The 17,211-nt window shown below is 45.4% G+C and overlaps 1 protein-coding gene across 3 annotated transcripts in view; it reads right to left on the reverse strand.

Moving 5' to 3' along the window:
* Positions 1–216: 216 nt before the first annotated feature.
* Positions 217–17,211, reverse strand: part of LOC128080768 (uncharacterized) — a 52,470-nt gene continuing 35,475 nt past the window's right edge. The window contains exons 4-5 of one of the 3 annotated variants that reach the window (XM_052683377.1): positions 15,161–15,211; positions 217–2,576 (exon numbers count right to left, since the gene is read on the reverse strand). In XM_052683377.1, the coding sequence (XP_052539337.1) occupies positions 2,448–2,576; positions 15,161–15,211 (180 nt within the window). In that variant the 3' untranslated portion in view covers positions 217–2,447. Of the gene's footprint in view, positions 2,577–15,160; positions 15,215–17,211 lie in introns of all 3 variants that reach the window. The other 2 variants (XM_052683366.1, XM_052683385.1) reach the window with 2 other exon arrangements.

Here is a 17,211-nt window from a genome sequence, read left to right on the forward strand (position 1 = left end):
CAAGGGAGATCACTTACTTGTGGATAAAATAGATATGTTACATAAAAGTTCTTGATTATTTGTTTCCAAAGCCATTCTCTTGCAGGCATAGCTTGTGATTTTTGGAGTGCCTGGGACTGACTGTGATGTATCACAACTTGCTCTACTCCATCCCCTCTTATACTCCTGCCCACAGATGCCCAGAAGATAGCAAATGCATGAAACCTATCAGAGGAGTGAATATAGCAGCTGTTACACTTTATTTCATTATTTTTATTTTTCCTTCAGATTGAAAAAGAAAAGACAGAGAGAAAAGTTACAAAAGGTACTAAAAGGCAACAATACAGGCAGGACATCCACATTCCCATTCATGGGGCCCCCAGGGAAGGCAGTCTGCAGCATCCATGCAGGCAGGAATAGAGCTCTAGGGAAGCACCTCAAAAGCACAGGTGAGGGGCCACGAGGGCTGCATTCCTCCTGCAGAATAGTGGGCTGCAGTTACCCCTTTTCTTGAGCACGGGCACTTGCTCTGAGGCGGTGATGCATCCTGTCCTGCCTTGGTCAGCTCAATCTGGCAGCAGTTAAAAGCTGAGGTGTGCCATCCAAACAAAACAGGCAGTCTCTACAGGAGTGGGAAGAATCAGCAGAGAAATTTGCCTAAGTCAGAAAAAGGGACTTTTGCAGGGAATCACGATGATCTGCCTGAAGCACCTCACCAGAAAACCCAAGCAGTCCTTTGGAGGCAGTGCTGGTGCAGGATGTGGTCCAGCCATGATACTCATGCCAAGGAGCAGGCAGAGCTTGGACAGCATCAGGATGGATACCCCCTCACGTCCTTGCCCAGCTACTCTGCTTGCCTGAGAGAGGCAGTGGATGGGTAGTGGTAGGAGATTCATGTCCCCACGCCTAGGTGACCTTCAGGCTTTTCCCCCAGGGTCTCACAGCACAGAAAGTACCAGCATGTGCTGGTTCAGTCTATGGCCTCCTATTGAGAGCTGTTCTGACCCCTGGTCTCATCCAAAAAGTGGTACAGTGGAGCAGATTTAAAAATAAAACCAATTTTATATTATTATTCACAGTTGCTCCTCTTGATCCAGACAAGTAAATTATACATTCCCACTTGTACCCAGTCAGATGCAGATTCAAGCTGAAGAATGCTGAGACAATTACTCCCTCCAATGCTGAGACATTACTCCCTCCACCAGGTACTTGCAATAAAGACTTATCAGATGCAGCAAGAGGAAATGCCTTGTTCCTCTGCCTCACTATGACAGGTGACAGCTTCTCCCATTAGCTGATGCCTTGTAGCACAAAGCACATCTGTGCCTCAAGGCTAGACTCCAGTGGTAACAAGACTTGCTGTGGTTCCTAACTGCTGTAAGACTGTTAATAGAGAAGCTTCCTTCTTGTTTCTTCTGCCAACAGATGGCTACAAGACTCCTTCCTCCCACTTTATGCTACATACAGGAATACCTGCTCCACTGGGACAGAACAGAGGTCTATCTGAATTTAATAGCCAGCCTAATGGGGTAACAGACAACTTGCTGGAGACACTTGATTTGTTGAGTCTGATGATGCCAGTTGTGTTCAGTATCACAACAGGTGCAGCAGTATTGGGACAATGCTGTGGACAAATGCTGCATATCCCCAAACGGAGGCAGCCTCAGCAGAGAGGAGTACACAGATACACTCATGTTCTTCTCCCTGATGATGCCAAGAGAGAACTGAAGGTGGGCACTCTGCTTCTTTGGATGGCTGAACACAAATCCTTATTCTATAACTTTATTTTAACTCCCACTGTATAACCAGAATGCTCATGCCTCCCATTTCAATCTCATTTTAGATGTTATTACTGAGCCAGCAGACTAGCTGGAATGTGGAACTATATCTTCTACTTACCCCATCCTACATCCATCTCCCAGGGTCTTCACTCAAGAAAGCCTGAATTTAATACAATCCTAACAGTCTCAGAGAGGGATCCTCTTTCTTTGCAAGCAGCCCAGTATAGCCTCCGTTTCCAATCCTGTCCTCCTTTTTCTGTGGAAGAATGGTCAGGTCTACACCAAAGTACTGTAGACCCAAGTACTCTTGGAAAATCGTTTGGACCTGATCACTTTTCACTGCTGCCATGCAGGCTATACTAGCCCCTGAGCCCCTCAGGGATATCTCCAACTATCACATCCATGTGTTCACCTTGGTGGCTGTCCTCGCAGTCTGGAACCTGTCACCTGTCCCATTTTACACTTCAAAGACAAAAATCTCTTCACCTGCTAATGCTCAGATGTGGCAATGCTATGAAACCAGTCACTGCTGCAAAGCTGTATGTTTCCTGCTGCCAGGGAGACTGCATTGCAAAGATGTGTCACTGTCCCCTTCTCCCACGCCCAACCCCCGGGTGTTGCCACGTCCCTTCCCACTGCCAGGCAGGCGGTTGGTTGATAGTTCCTGAGGTTTTTGGAGGAATTCCTTCAGTAGGCACATGACGGTTCTTCCACTGGAGCTATTGGGCTCAGCGGCTTCAAGGTGCTGAGGGAACGGAAGGCAAAGGTGGATGGATCATACACAAAGTGAGGCGGCGGGCGGCCTCCGTTGATGCTCTGCGGGGGAACACAAAGAGTGATGAAGTCAGTACTCACATACGCTGCAGGCAGTGAGCTTCTTGCCTCAAGCTCTTTCTCACTCCCTCTCTGGTACGATCACACCTCCTTGTATGAGTGGTCATACTTGTACTTGCAGCAAATAGCACCAGCCCAGGCTAGTTTCCTTGCTCCTACTCCTCCTGTGTAGAGTATGCCACCCCTCTCAAGACTGAAGTCTCTGAAATCTAAATCACCAGGATTCCTTGTGCCTGTAGCCACTCAGGTATGCAGAACAAGGTGAGAATAATCAGGAGTACATTTTTCAGAGTCCCATCACCATTGCTGGCAGAAGGCAATATATAGATGAGTAAAATTCAGATTCACTTGTCCTTAAAGCAGGGACCTACTATGCTTTTAAAGCAGGCAGATAAACCAGGCCACTTCTGAAGACTCGTTTCTCAGTCCTGTTTTTCAACAGCTCTCCTGTAAGAAATTACAAATCACTGTTTCTCAAACTATGAAGTCCTAGACACACAGAAACTCTCCAGAGCTTTGGTTCCAGACTTTACAGTTTAGGCTTTCATCATTGTTTTTCCTCCCATCCCATTTACCACGTTTCTTCTTACCCATTGTTTTTGTCTTCTCTTCCTCTCTAATTTATTTGACTCGATTCTTAAATTATCTCACTTCTAATCCACCTGCAGCCTCTCTGCTCTTTCCACATTGTAATAGACAAACACGATATTTGTTCCTGAAATCACTTCACACCCAGAAGTATTTCATTAATATTTCTGGTAATCTCCATGCTGGCAGGGCTTCTGTGAGCAAGTTTGATATTCAAAAGCTCCAGAGCTTCTTCAGAATCCTGGGGAAACTAGCTGAAGTGCCAGTGCTCAGCATTTTCAGAAATCAGGCCTTCCAGGCCTTAAGTCTAGACTAGGAGGTGACACCTAAGCCAGCTCTGTCTCACATTGGAGTGGCTGTCCAGGCTTCTCATGAGGGCACTTCCCTGAAAGCAGATGGTTTATAAGAAGAGGCAAAATTAAATGAAGACAGATTCCCAGAACAGTCCTGTCTGTAAGGTGGGTACACACATGTAGGACCTGGAGGAGGTGGTATTACCTGTAGAGCACTGGAACTGCCTGACCCATGGTTTAATTTACACATTTCCAGAACAAATTGATGAGGAATGGCTGGGACATGCTTGGCAAAAATAATAATAATAATCCCACCTGACGTCATTCAAGCTTAGGTTGAATGTTGACCTCTAAAGATAGTTCTTCCCTCTTCCTCTGCTGGTGTTCAGAGTATGGTCAAAGCAGATTTAGAGTGAGGATCCAGTGTGATATAATAGAAATGCTGCTCCTCACTAGGTCACCCTGGATCCATGAATCCCAGAGGAACAATGATGCCAAATAGACAATTCAGCTCTAGCACATAGGAAGTGTTTTCTATTCATATCTCAGGAACTTTGTTTTAGTGAGCAGAAGCACCACTGCACTTCAAACACAGGTCTTTCAGACAGAGCAACCACATATGAGATGGCACATGCATCTCTTCCCAGAAAGCTGCCCAAGTGGCCAGGGTCACCCAAAGAGTCACACCAAATTAGACAGCCCTGAAAGCTTCCAAGCCAGGCCTCACATGCAGCAGTCATGGCAGCAGGACGTGGAAGCGTCTACCTCCCAGATCCTGGTCACAACTCAGCGCCATGGAGCAGCCTTCATATCACAAATGGCCTCTCTAAAAGCCAGCACAGGCAGTGCGTTTCTGCCTGTGGATCCCTCCTCTGCAAATTAAGATAGGCACTTGAGAACGGAAAATGCCAACATGGTGCTTGGCATCAGCTGCGACTAGAGTTCCAGACAGCAAATCATGCCCTGCTTCATCCCTCTGACACCGTGGCCAGCAACATAAGAAACAAGAGAGGCAGATTTAAGGGCCTTTACTCAATAGCCACCTGCTGTGGGGTTATATATGGTGTGTGCTCTGGCAAGCCTCACAGACTGAGGGTAACATAGCAACCCCTATTCAAATCTAAGGGGCAGAATAAATCAGCACATTTGTCCTTCTCCAGAGCAGAGAAGGTCCCCTGCCAGTGCCAAGAGGGAACAGGAACAAAGAACCTGGCAGTCCCCTCCATTTTGAGATGCCAGACAGGATTAGGCAAGGCAGCTGAATCAGTTCATTTCTGGCAAACAGCAGATGGAATAGAGGCTGGGGAAGAATGGGTCCAGAGGACAGATGAAAATCATCCACAAAACTCACCAGGCTTTGGATAAGAAGGAGCCATGAGGCTGCTCTCTAGGCCATCTGGGGCCAAGACACAGAAGCAGAGCACCCTCTCAGAGCACCACAAGGGAGATGGGCACAGAGCAAATGTGGAGGCAAAGTACAAGGACACAAGAAGACAGCAAGATGCAGAGATTCACAGGCAGTTGGGTGGCTGCAAGTAAGTTCACACTGCACCTCACTGTGATGCCTCTCAAGCAGCAACATGATGATGGCTTCTGACAGCGCAGCACCACAACTGCAGGCAAGGGCAGGGCAGGAAGGACTTCGTGTCTAACTGCAGGTGTAGGAGAGGCAGTAATGCAATTACCTCCATGACTGTTCCACAATCGTTTATAACTTTGAGCAGCATGGGGCTCTCTTTCGCTTGTATGGCTGATGACAGAGCAGCAGCTCTGTTAGGGACCTTGATGGAAAGAAGAATGAGCACCAGCACCAAACTGGCCCGCTCTTCACAGAAGTTTGTGTTTCCTCTGGAGTTTGTATCCTGCTATGGGGATGACTGGCCCTGATATGACGTAGTCCTCGACACCATTTGGGATCTCAGCATGTGGTGGTCTAGCTTTGATGAGCAATGCAAGGCAAAACTCCCTAGATCTGCTCTCAGAACAAGGAATAGGACTGGCTGCCAGAGAGGGAAACACGTTCCTCCTATCCTGCTGCTTGATCCAACTGTCTCCCTGGAATCGGCGCAAGTGTCCAGGCCATCCTGCCCTTCTCCTCATATACTCAGCACCAGCCTGTGATGCCAGGGATGTCACTCTAAGGCAGGCTGTTTGGAATTCTCCAGCTACAGCAGACCCTGGGGAGCTTGCCACAAACCTTCCTGACAGCCCTCGCTGAGCAACCCCAGGCCGACTGCCTCAGCAGCTCCTCAGCGTACAAACACTCCGCATTTGACATTAAAGCCCAGTGTGATCACCCTAGTGGTATTCAGGCAGCTGGATAACTTGCATAAAATGGAGCCTAATATGGGCCCTGTGCTAAAAGGGGATCATTAACCAGAGCCCTCAATTTGTTAAGCAACGTATTTACACAGCTGGAAAACAGCCCGAGAAGTAAACCACTGCTGGCAAGAGGGCACACATGTTGTATGTTCTGTCACACACACTCGTGCCCACTTGCATACAGTTTGTGCACAGACTTACCTGCTCTCACACACCTCATATTTCCTCCCCCCGTACATATACATTTTCTCAGTCACTTGTCCACGCTTCTCTCTGCATGAACCAACTTCTGAACTACAGAAGGAGCTTTCCCCACCCATATGGGCTTCATCCACTCACACCTCAACTCACGTTCAAGCAGGACAGGGGCTGAGCTCCCTCAGCATCCCAAGGACAGCTCAGAGGAACATAGCTCTTCACTAGTCTTATAGAACTGTCAGGAGCACAAGTTAGTTTCAGTACCTACAAGCATTTGTACACCCAATTCAAGTTAGATTACCCCAAGGGAGCTAACTTGTGTGTCACCCACGTTTCAGGTAACTGAGCATGTACAGCCTTGGTCAGATGAGTTCATCCTCATGCACAGACACGTGCACATTCTCTCCTTCATACACACTTCCCACTTACAAACCTGTACTGTAGTCAGTATTATTACCAATAAATACAGGTGGTAAATAAGCAACTAGGCTTGAAACACATTAACAAAAAGTACTCCTCAAGATGGTATGAACTGTGACTGGATGCAATAATAACAGCAGCTCCCAGAAAGGAGAAATGGACAACTGCTCTATAAATGCTCTATAAAAACTGCTCTACAACACAACTGTATATTTTGGCAAGAAAAAAGTAAACAGAAGAGCCCAACACGTAAAAGGTAAATCTACTAATACAAAACACCACATTGCTCCCAGAAACACCCCCCTTGCCACAATGAAGTCTAGAGAAATATTTAAGGTGCATGTAGTGAAATATACTAATTTTGGACTGAAAACTCCATGGAGATGTGGTTTTCTTATTTAGATAAAGTAGAAGCAAGCACAGCCACAAGTACACTTTCAGATGTGGAAATAACAATCACAAAAGGAGAAGAAACATGAAGTTATCTAACACAACAATGGCCTAGAAGAGAGCAGTGGAGCTAAGGATGATACAAAACTACGATCTCCTTAGTACTCTTCGGTTCTCTTTCGTAAGAGCTCTAGCATCCTGGCAGCATCCAAAAATCAGACCAGTTTGTGCACCCTGCCAACCCATTCCCTACTCAGGGCCAAGAGACCACAGGAGTCCCTTCTCTCCTGCCCTTGGACCCCCAGTAGCTGGGAAATGCTGCTGAACTTCATTGAAAGAATTACGCCTTCCAGTGGTGGACATCTCTCAGTGGTGAGTGAATGATCCCTTTACAGTCTGGAGACTGACTTATTGTAAGTCCTTTGGGGTGAAAGGTACCATGTAATTGCAAGTTGTAAAGGCGCATCCGATTCCCACCACCACCCTGTGTGGAAAGGAATAAATCCCCAGGAGAGTCTTGGCAAAGACAGACGCCTGCCCATGATGCTGCCGGTTTGTGAGACATCTGCCTTGCCCAGGGTGAGCAGAGCCAGAGGTAGTGTGCCCACATTCAAGCAATGCACAGAGAGAGCAGAGGCTGGATGACTATGCAGTGCAGCATGGACAGTGCTTTTAATTCCATTTTGCCCTCCTTCCTTTCACCTATGCCAAGTTGTTAGAAAAGAAACTGGTGACACTTCAGCCTTGACGTGGGAAACAATCATGATGTGAGCAAGAAGGGGGGACCCTGGGCCTGCTTCTAGTCACAGCTCTCATCTTGGACGTGGTCCTGACTAAGCAACTTCCCATCATCTATGCCTCAGCTTCTCCTGTGTAAAACAGGAGCATAATGTGTTAACCACAGTCAGGCAGCCAGGATGAATTAACATCTATGTGTTGTAATCTTCAAATGGGAAGTAATTTCCTTTCAATTACAGTCTTGCTTTAGGCAGTTTTCAAGACATCGTCATTGACAAGCAGGACCAGCTTCTCCAGTGGAGCAGCTATTCACATCTAACTGCTTCTTCATAAGCCTCTGACAATTTATTTAGGTCACAAGCTAGGCGCAGACCAAAAAATAACCTTTCAAAGGCAAACTCCTTCCCATCTGTCTCCTCACTACCTCCAGGTTCACATACAGTTTGATTTCAGAGGATAGCCAGAAGATAGACTATGACGTAATATCAATTTAGAACCACTCCTCTCCCTTCTCTTTCAAGAAAAATAATGATCCACTCCTAATGCTGCTCTAATGAGGAAGAGCAAAACTTTGCAATCAGTGCTGTTTTTTTTTTTTGCTCCATTACCTTTCCTTAAAAACTGAGAGGAAGCAAAGGCCTGTCCTTCTCCACCAACATAAGGCTGCCTAACACCCACTTCCTTCTGCACATTACAAAGACCAGTTCAATCATTTACAAACATAATGTGTTTCTCTTAGAAAGGAAAAAAAAATCACCGCCAACAAAAAAACAATTATCAAACATTTGCAGAAGTGTGTGCAGAATTGTCAGATGGCAACTACCAAACTTAGAGAGGTGCCACCAGATAGGCAACATAGAACTTCTTGTAAGGCACTTCAAAGGGCCAGGCAAGCACTGGTTATTTGCTCAAGAGCAGAAATAGGCCAGCTCCAGTTCCAGGTCCTCACTGGCACCAGTGTAACAAGTCTTCCTTCTCACCCCCATACATCTTTGAGATGTGTAGCTGAGAAAGCCGACTACGAACTTTGATTTTACTTGCCTTACACTCTGGAGGGTGCGCAATGAAAAGGCACAGATGGGTCACTTGGAGGGGCAGATTTTCAGCGCTCACTGGCTAATTTGGGGAACTCATCATCCTAAGGTGTCAGTGAAGATTACGTTCTGAAAGCTACACAAATCTCTCAGGAACAAAGGAAATGTGGATTCATTCAACTTAACTGCAAGATGTGTTTTATCACCACCCTCTTTCCCAACAAAGAATGGCCTGTGCTTTCCTGTACACACCTGCAGCAGTTCCTGCACAACACCCATAGTCCACATATTCCAGAGTACAAGGAGAAGGCACAAGAACACTCTCATCTACACATAAGTAGAACCTCTCTCTCCTCCCCAGCTTCCTCTCTTCAGCCTTCTCTGCATGGTAAGAACATCCTACCTACCTCAAGTGACTGCAGCCTGCTGCCCTCACAATCCCTTCAGGCCAGGAGCCCCAGGTAGGGTTCCTCCTTCAAGGCCTGTATGTGATGCACACTTGGGCATGTGTGGCTTCCAGTTTGCGTGAGGTCAGGGTAAGACTCTTCCCTCCAGCCAGGCAGGCTGGCACAGAGCAGCACATCGCTTTCAACTTAAAGGGAACCCAAATTAAAACTGCTAAGTGAGTATTAATTATCCTGGCATGAGCAGGCTGCAAACACATGCTGACGCAGTGCTCTTGCCTCTGGTCAAACCGCTCCAGCTGCGGAAGCCAAGCGCAGGAAGTGGGTGTATTATGGGAGGTATGTGTGAGAAAAGAAGATTATGGCACTGGGGACTGGGAGAAGGATTGGGTGCCAAGTTCCCACAGCCACGTAAACAAAGGGGAGCAGGGAGCAACAGGGGTGGGCGTGGATGCAGAGGTAAAAGACGTGCTTGATCTACCATCTTAGATTTGAAAGTCCATCAGAGTAAGATAGCGGAAGAGTGGATGACCCTCCAGGTGTCTTCTACCCTTCTCTCTCTGCACTAGCATAGAGGTATAACCAAAAAGCTACCAAATCCATTTCTCAGTGACATGTGATTTGCCACCTTGCAAGGCCCTTCTTAGCCACGAATCCCAGCTCCTGAACCACAGCCACTACCTCCATTCTTTGACTCCTCACCCTTGCTCCTAAACCGGACCCACAACCCAAGCCATACTGCAAACACAAGGGCAAAACTGAAAATAGGATCACAGAACCCTGATTCACCAACTACTCACTCCTTTTCCAGTGCTGTATGGATTATGAAACTCTCAATTACTCCTGAGCATCTATTCTGCAAGCACTTACATGGCTTAATGGGTGCAGGGGCATACATGGCATGGATTTATGAAAAGCAAGAAGCAATGAAAATTCTTCTATTTAATGGAGCAGAGCAAAGAGACAAATCCCTCCTCGAGATGCTATGGAAAGTCTGAAGGCTAGTTAGCCTTTGCCATAAAATCCAGTAAAGGCAGTGCTAAATAAAACAATGTCTGGAGCCAGATATTTGGGATAGTTTTTAAACAGAGGCATTCCCACCTCAGCTAGACTATATCCCTCCCCATGCTGCCTTCTGTCAGAACTTACTGAGATCAAGGCCTTACGTTCTCCAGGGCCAGCCATCAATACACAGATCTTCAGCAGGTAGTTCACTGGCTTGGCTGACAGAAACATGGAGGGAGCTGGTTTCCCCAGAAGGCCAGTAGATATTCATGCCTTCACTTCACAGAGGACCTTCTCCATTTTGTTCAGCAGAGAATTGCCCATTATCTGGAGAAAAATGCCTGTCTAGGACTCTGCCTAGCAAGTAATTCAAGGATGTGAGCAAGGTGAGCCTCTCTTGCTGCTCCTAAAGAGCAAGATTTGGTTTAGGCATTCAGACACATACTAAACACAACCAGGAGTGACAGACAAACTGTCAGCAATCCGCCTGAGATATCAGAGCTGTTTAGACTGCGTGGTATGGTATGAATAAGAATGCAGCTCAAGGAATGCGGTCTGTAGATCAAAGCCTATTTTCTGGTTTCTCAGTTTAACTCTGAAATTGCAATCATGATATTTTTCTTCTGCTTATTATTTAGCAATGCTCGCAAAGTGCCTTGGGAATCTACAGTGGAAGGAATAACATATTGTACGTATGTACATACACAAAGAATCTTCTGACTTGTGAAATCTTTACTGTTTACCATGCAGCAAGAAACAGGCTTGCACCTAATCTTGCTCTGTCAACTTGCATGCCTCATATTTATGAATATCTCAGGCCTCTGCAAAGACAGCTCAGCTCTAAGCTGAGAAGGTCCTCTGTTTTAGGAGGATATTCAGCATGTTTCTGCATTGGTCGTTTAGGCTACAAACATGAGAGATAAGAGTCAGGGAAGTCATTCCTGGGATCTGGCCACTGTTCAAGCAGGGGATGTTCTGAAGAACTGATAAGATCAATGCAAGAGTACAAGCGGTTTATGTTCCAATTTAAATTTCTTATTTTATTTTGCACATAGCAGAAAACACCTATCTGATCAGGTAAATTATCAGATTGGCCTTGAAATCCTTAATCTCTGCCTGTCCCAACAAGAGTTCTCAAGATAGCCAGGGGCTCACCAGTTGTGTATTCTACCCACCTCCCGCACCTGAGATAAGCCCAGCTGCTGCCCCTGAGCTAAGCTCCATCCGTCTCTTTCAGAGACTGTCTGCAGGAGTTCATGATGGAAAAACAAGGTACATGACTGAAGTGGAAGCCTTGCCCCAAGAGGGTCTGGACAACAGAAGACTTGTGATACTATAGATAGATTCTGGAAGATGCATCTCTGCATTCTGCAGAGCTAGCTGCATCTGATCAAGCAAGGTCAAGGGCTGAGGAAATTAAGTTCCACAAACACATGCTCATACAATCATCCTCCTTCCAAAACCAAGGACATGCCTCCACGTAACACTCAACCATACTCTTCTTGTTAAAATACACACACATACATGAGCTCCTCTCACTCATACCTAACACCTTGCTTCCACTTACAAACAAGACACTGGCTGACACACTGAGATATGAGCAATCAAATCTGCATACAGACGCCTGCTTCACTGGGCAACACCTCTGTGTGCCCATGTCTACCCCTCACTTTGCACTGAAGCATTCTATGTTACACGTGCATCCATACAAATCCATACTTCATACACTCACTGTCACCTCCAATTTATCCCCACTTGCCTACCCATAGGGCCTGATTCTCCTGTTCCATTATCCCTTACTTAGGGCGGATGGGCAGAGGGAGAGAAGAGAAATTGAATTAGTATTTTCTCCTTACTACAGGCCCTGACCTCTCACAGCAGTTATTATCCAAAACATTTCACATGTGACTAAGCTGCTGCTGCTGTCTTGGGCTTGTCATACTTCTATTCCATCACCTCACTTAAGAAGAGCTGCTTAGACAGTGGAAAGGCTGTAGCCTAACACCACTGGAAACCGAGGTACAAGAAATAAGTAAAGGTGGCATCTTAGCATTCAAACAGCATGCAGAAAAGCAGAAGCCAACCGGGGACACTGGCTCCAGAAAGGCTCCCAAGGAATACAAACATTTCCAAGGAATGAAAATATTCTGGTACCAGATGGCAAAGACAGTGTCTCTCTATCTAACCCTCCTCAGCGAGGCTCTTCCAGAAGAAGAAGGAGGAACAGCATAGATGGGATGATGCATGAGAGTACATCACTTTGTGTCCTGACGTATCAGCAAAGCCCTGAGACATCAAGATAATAACAATATCAGCCAGGAAGAACACATTTTTAAGAGCACGTTATCTTACAACCACATGAGACACTGTCTTCAGCAAAAATAGCATGAAAATGTTTCACTGATATCACAGTGCTAAGCATGCCTACTATCTAGTTGGTCATTTGTCCCTGCAGTGTGAGGGTTACGGTGACAATAAGATACGCAGAAAGCAGCAGAATATAGCAAAAAAAAAACAAAAAAACAAAACCAACAAACAGATCTCTGATTCAAATCCTTTCAAAAAACCCAAATAAATAAAAACAAAAATAAAAATGAGGCAGCACTGCTTCTCTGCTGGCCTGTTCCTCAGATCAGTTCATTCACTGCATCTCCATCCACTTCTACTCTGTCTAGATGTGGTTATCCTGCCTAAGATCACTGCAACTCTTCAACTGTGCTGAAACAGGAGCACTGCACACCAGGACTTCCCAGGGTTACAGCAACACAAGTTCACGTGATGACATTTCCTGTTCAGACATGCAGACAGTTGTCAGATTCCTCCTGTAATAACTCAACAACCCATCCCTCAATTTCTTCAACCCCACTACAGTAGCAGTCACAACACTAAACCTCTGTTAGCAATCAGAGCAATAGAGAACCAGGCTTATAACCTGGCCTTCTGCTATCACCCCTTGCAAAAAGCTGTATTTAGTAGGGCCTCAGAAGAGCCCTCCCAAGGGCACTAAAGTCTCTGGTGTGCCTTAAGTTACTGAGTGCTAAGGAAAATGCCAAAAATCACAGAATGAGGCTGGCAGGTGCCTGTGGAATAGGCATCTAGTTCAAAGCCCACATTCTGAGAGTGGTTAGTTACGACATGTTACCCAAAGCTGTGTCCAGGCATGTTTTGAGTATCTTCAAGCGACTCCACAAGCTCTCTGGGCAACCAGAATTTCCTGTGTTTTAGTTAGTGCCCATTATCTCTTGCCCTTTCCCTGGGCACCGCTGAGAAGGAACTTTGTGCCAAGCATATCTCACTGGCTGGATTGAGGTTTCCCTTTGTGCGGCAAGCACAACAACATCCTTCAGAGGTATGGACCTCTCTCAGCTGCTTCCAGAGCAGAGGCACCTCAACAAGATATTTGGCTGGGGGCCTGCTGCCTCCTCCCTAAGCTGTGTACACAGAAGTGGGCACTTGGAATTGCTTGAAAAACAGGAGCAAAAATGCTCATTTACCCAACACCTCTGCTACCGCGACAGATCAATTGGAGACTGAAGTATCATTTGCTATTGTCATGGAAACCGCACGAACAACTCAGGTAGTGACACGCTGTACCAGCTCAGCAAGGCTGGCCAGAGAACATGGATGCTGTGCCATCTGTCAGAAAGGTGTGCTCTCCATTTCTGCTATTTATTTTAGCGTGAGCTGACATGAGCTCAGCAGGGAGCGGAGGGATGATTCTGTCTCTCAGATTCTACAGAGGCACATAGAAAGCTGCAATAACGAGCTCATGGTGCTGGAGGAAACAGCTCTGAGGTGCCCTTGAAATCCCAGGGGCTGTAGGGCTCCTAGCAGGAGCAGTACTAAAGTTAACTGTAGCCTAGGGACACCCAGGAAAAAATAAAAAAAAAGAACAAGGAAAGTATGAGGGACAAGGCTAAAAGGAAGGTGGTAAATCCATTGGAGTAAAACACAGCAGCTGCATTAGCATAGGTCAGATACAACCTGATGCTCAGAATCAGAATGCTCAGAGGGCACAGGAGGAAACAGCTCAAGTAAAAACAATTCAGGCAGCTGCACAAGAGAATACAAAGCAGATTGGGATTAATAGCACATCAGAAGCATCAGGTCATGGTGGAGCTGGAAGACAGGACTGAAGTGCTCTAGCTGAATGCATATGAGAGGTGATAGAAACACCATGCAGCTGTATACAAGGCTTTAAGCCACTCCTATATAACAAAAGTCCTCAATAACAAAAGTCACCTACAAAGTGGTGATGGACAAGGGCACCCAACTGCATGCAAATATAGCAATTCTGGGTACACAAAGGCATCAGTCCCTGTAGGGTCCTAGTCTGCTATTCATCCCTCCTGCAAGGTATCCTTGCTGGTTATAATTACTATGTAGTAGTTTCAATGCAAAATTCTTCACTACAAGCTGGTTTTGTTCACGTATTGCAAATATGAGAAGGATTATGTGGGATTCTGTAGACTTAACCACTTGCTTTGGCTGCAATGTACAAGGCCACACACCTCCCTGCAGTGCCACACAGCACTGACTGAAAAAAAGCCAAAGTACCACAGAGGCTGGCTAAAGAGTCAAGGGATGGTGTACTAGGGACAAAGCCTAAGAGGTGCAAACAGCATGACATGGAAGAAACCTAGACCTGCTACGTTTCTGTGCACTCAAAAATAGGAGATGCTCAGACACTGCAGTGTCATTCCATCTGTAAAGCCATCCCAGCGATCTAGACTGTCATCTGGAGATCACCCATCCCACATCCCTTACAGTGCAGCACATAGCTACAGTCCTTGCCTGGACTACCTACCAATACCTCTCATCCATGTCAAGCATCACTGGACAACTTAAATCAACATTTCTGCTCAAGAAGGATCCAAACGACACTCTACAGGACAGCTATGCATAAGTGTATGAATTCATAGCACGAGATGTAGAGTTCCTCTCCAATGAAGCAGGAACCCATGGTCTCCAAAATGGAAAATATTGTTAGCTTCATTAGAACCCAATTTAAGTCTGCAACTACCATTTATCCTCCAACTTTGTAACTTTTGTTATTCAACTGATCAAGCCAAAGAAACCTCCAGAGATAATCTTCTTGGCACAGGTTTTCAAGGACTATCACCACATTCAGAAATATGTGGAGAGATGAAGTGCACCACAAAAGAGCAACTTACACGAATTTTAATAACTCTAGTCTTCATTCCACAATTCTTCTTCAGCAGCATCTTCTGAAAGAGAAGTAGAATCCAGGGATTAGTAGCAGAAGCATGAGGGAACAAAGAGAGAGAGGTTGTAGGAAGTCTCTCCTTATTAATGCCTAATTACCAAACAAGATGGATAGATGGATGGATGGCTTAAGTGAGATATGAAAGACAGGAATACATGAATTATCAGAAGTGGCCATCAAGGAATCAGCCTAACCTGAGATTCTAGGATAGCCTAGACAGTCCTCCAGCACTGGCCAATACGCCAGGTTTCAAAAGAAAGTAGAAGGAATGCCACAGAGAAAGAAATGAAACAACTGCTTAAAAGGAAGTCTCTTCCTAACTTCTGCCAATTAGTGGTTAGTACTCCACCCTGAAGCAGGTGAATTTGTCTTCCTTTTATGAAGAAAAAAAATAGTCTTTTTAACGTATAGTGGATGCTCCCATTATTTAACAGCAAATTTCATTATGTTTACTTATTTAGAATTACAAAATGAAGAAGTACCTGCCCACAGTCCTAAATCCCTTTGCTATACAATGAAGAGCCATTAAAGCTGCCTTAACATGAACCGCACGACCTAGCAAACAGGATATGCCTAAAACAGTAATTACTCTGTGTCATTTCAGAAATAAACAGGTGAGGTGCAGTTTTATGCCAGTTCTGAGGCAGCGCTTTCAAAGTTGGCAAGTGAACAAAATAATTCTTTCTCCTCAAAAACAAACAAACAAGCAAAACAAAACCCTCAAAGTGGAAAAACAAGGTTTGAAACCACTTTCTCCATTAAAAGTACTCAACTACACTGTTCATAGTTAAAATCTTATTGATGGGGATACATCAGGCAAGAGATTCTCTGTCAACTTTTGAAAGAAGTATTTTCCTAGCTCTTGTTTTCTACCTTTCCAGTTGGAAAGCTATGTGATGTGTGGAAAAACACTTCCCTCCCACAAGCACACTTTAACAAAGCAAATGAAGTGTTTCCCTAATTGTATTAATAAGACAGAAAACTTGTGGAAGAACATCCCTCCATCCTACTAACACTGGCAGTAAATAGTAAGTCCTTACTGCTTCCTTGCTCCTTTTGGTTCACGTCTTCCTTCTTTTTCCAGTTAAAAGAAAAAAGAAAAAAAAAAAAGCAACACAGTAAAAGACTAGAAACTCGAAAAAGCTTAAAAAGAAGCCACACAACAAAACACGTATATATGCACCCCCACCTCCAAATTCAGAAACAAAAAAAAAAACAACAAAAAAACCCAAACAACTGGCAACAGTGCCCAGAAGAACAAACACTTTTTTCCATAGAAAGTACTTGTGCAGTAGGAATCCTGCTCCTCCAACAGTTTCTACCATTCTATGCTCCACAAACATCTTTGCAGAGCTAATCTACACACCCTTCCCTAAGCTGGAAAGGGGGCTGGAAATCCACATTTCTACACACACCAGCTACTCAGATCCAAAATCCAGCCCTCAGCACACTCAGTGTGCACCTGTATGTCTGGCAAACAGACAGACTCTGCAATGCATCTTGAAGCCTGTGCATGTGTACTTTGGTGTCTGAGGAAAGTACAAACATCCACAGAGGTGAAGGTAAGTGCTACAATGATTTCTGCAATTTTTCTTTTAATGCTTTTGCAGATGAATCCCAATCTTACTTCTGTTAGTCATCAGAGGGCTCATTTGTGGCCACACCCAATGCCTCTGCCGTTCAGTCTGACTTGGAAGCCCAGGCTGCCATGTCAGCACAGACCCAGGGTTTCTAACCAGAAAGGACTCAACATGTCTCTGCACAAACCAGGTAAGGTAGATAACAAAAGCCACGAGCCCATTGGTGGAATAAAACGTGCAAGAGAAAGTGGAGTCAGGTAATGAAAGTGAGAATTGGAACTCATGGTGCCAATCCCCACTGTTGGAGGGAGGAACACTGTTACAGCAGGATGTATCCTGCCGTACCCATTTAACTACAAGTTGGAAAATCTGTGTGGTTGTGTAGACTCTCTGCTTCTTCAGACAGCTGTAAAGCTCA

The sequence above is a fragment of the Tympanuchus pallidicinctus genome, unplaced genomic scaffold (assembly GCF_026119805.1).
Source record: "Tympanuchus pallidicinctus isolate F22 unplaced genomic scaffold, pur_lepc_1.0 scaffold1, whole genome shotgun sequence".
NCBI lineage: Eukaryota > Metazoa > Chordata > Aves > Galliformes > Phasianidae > Tympanuchus > Tympanuchus pallidicinctus.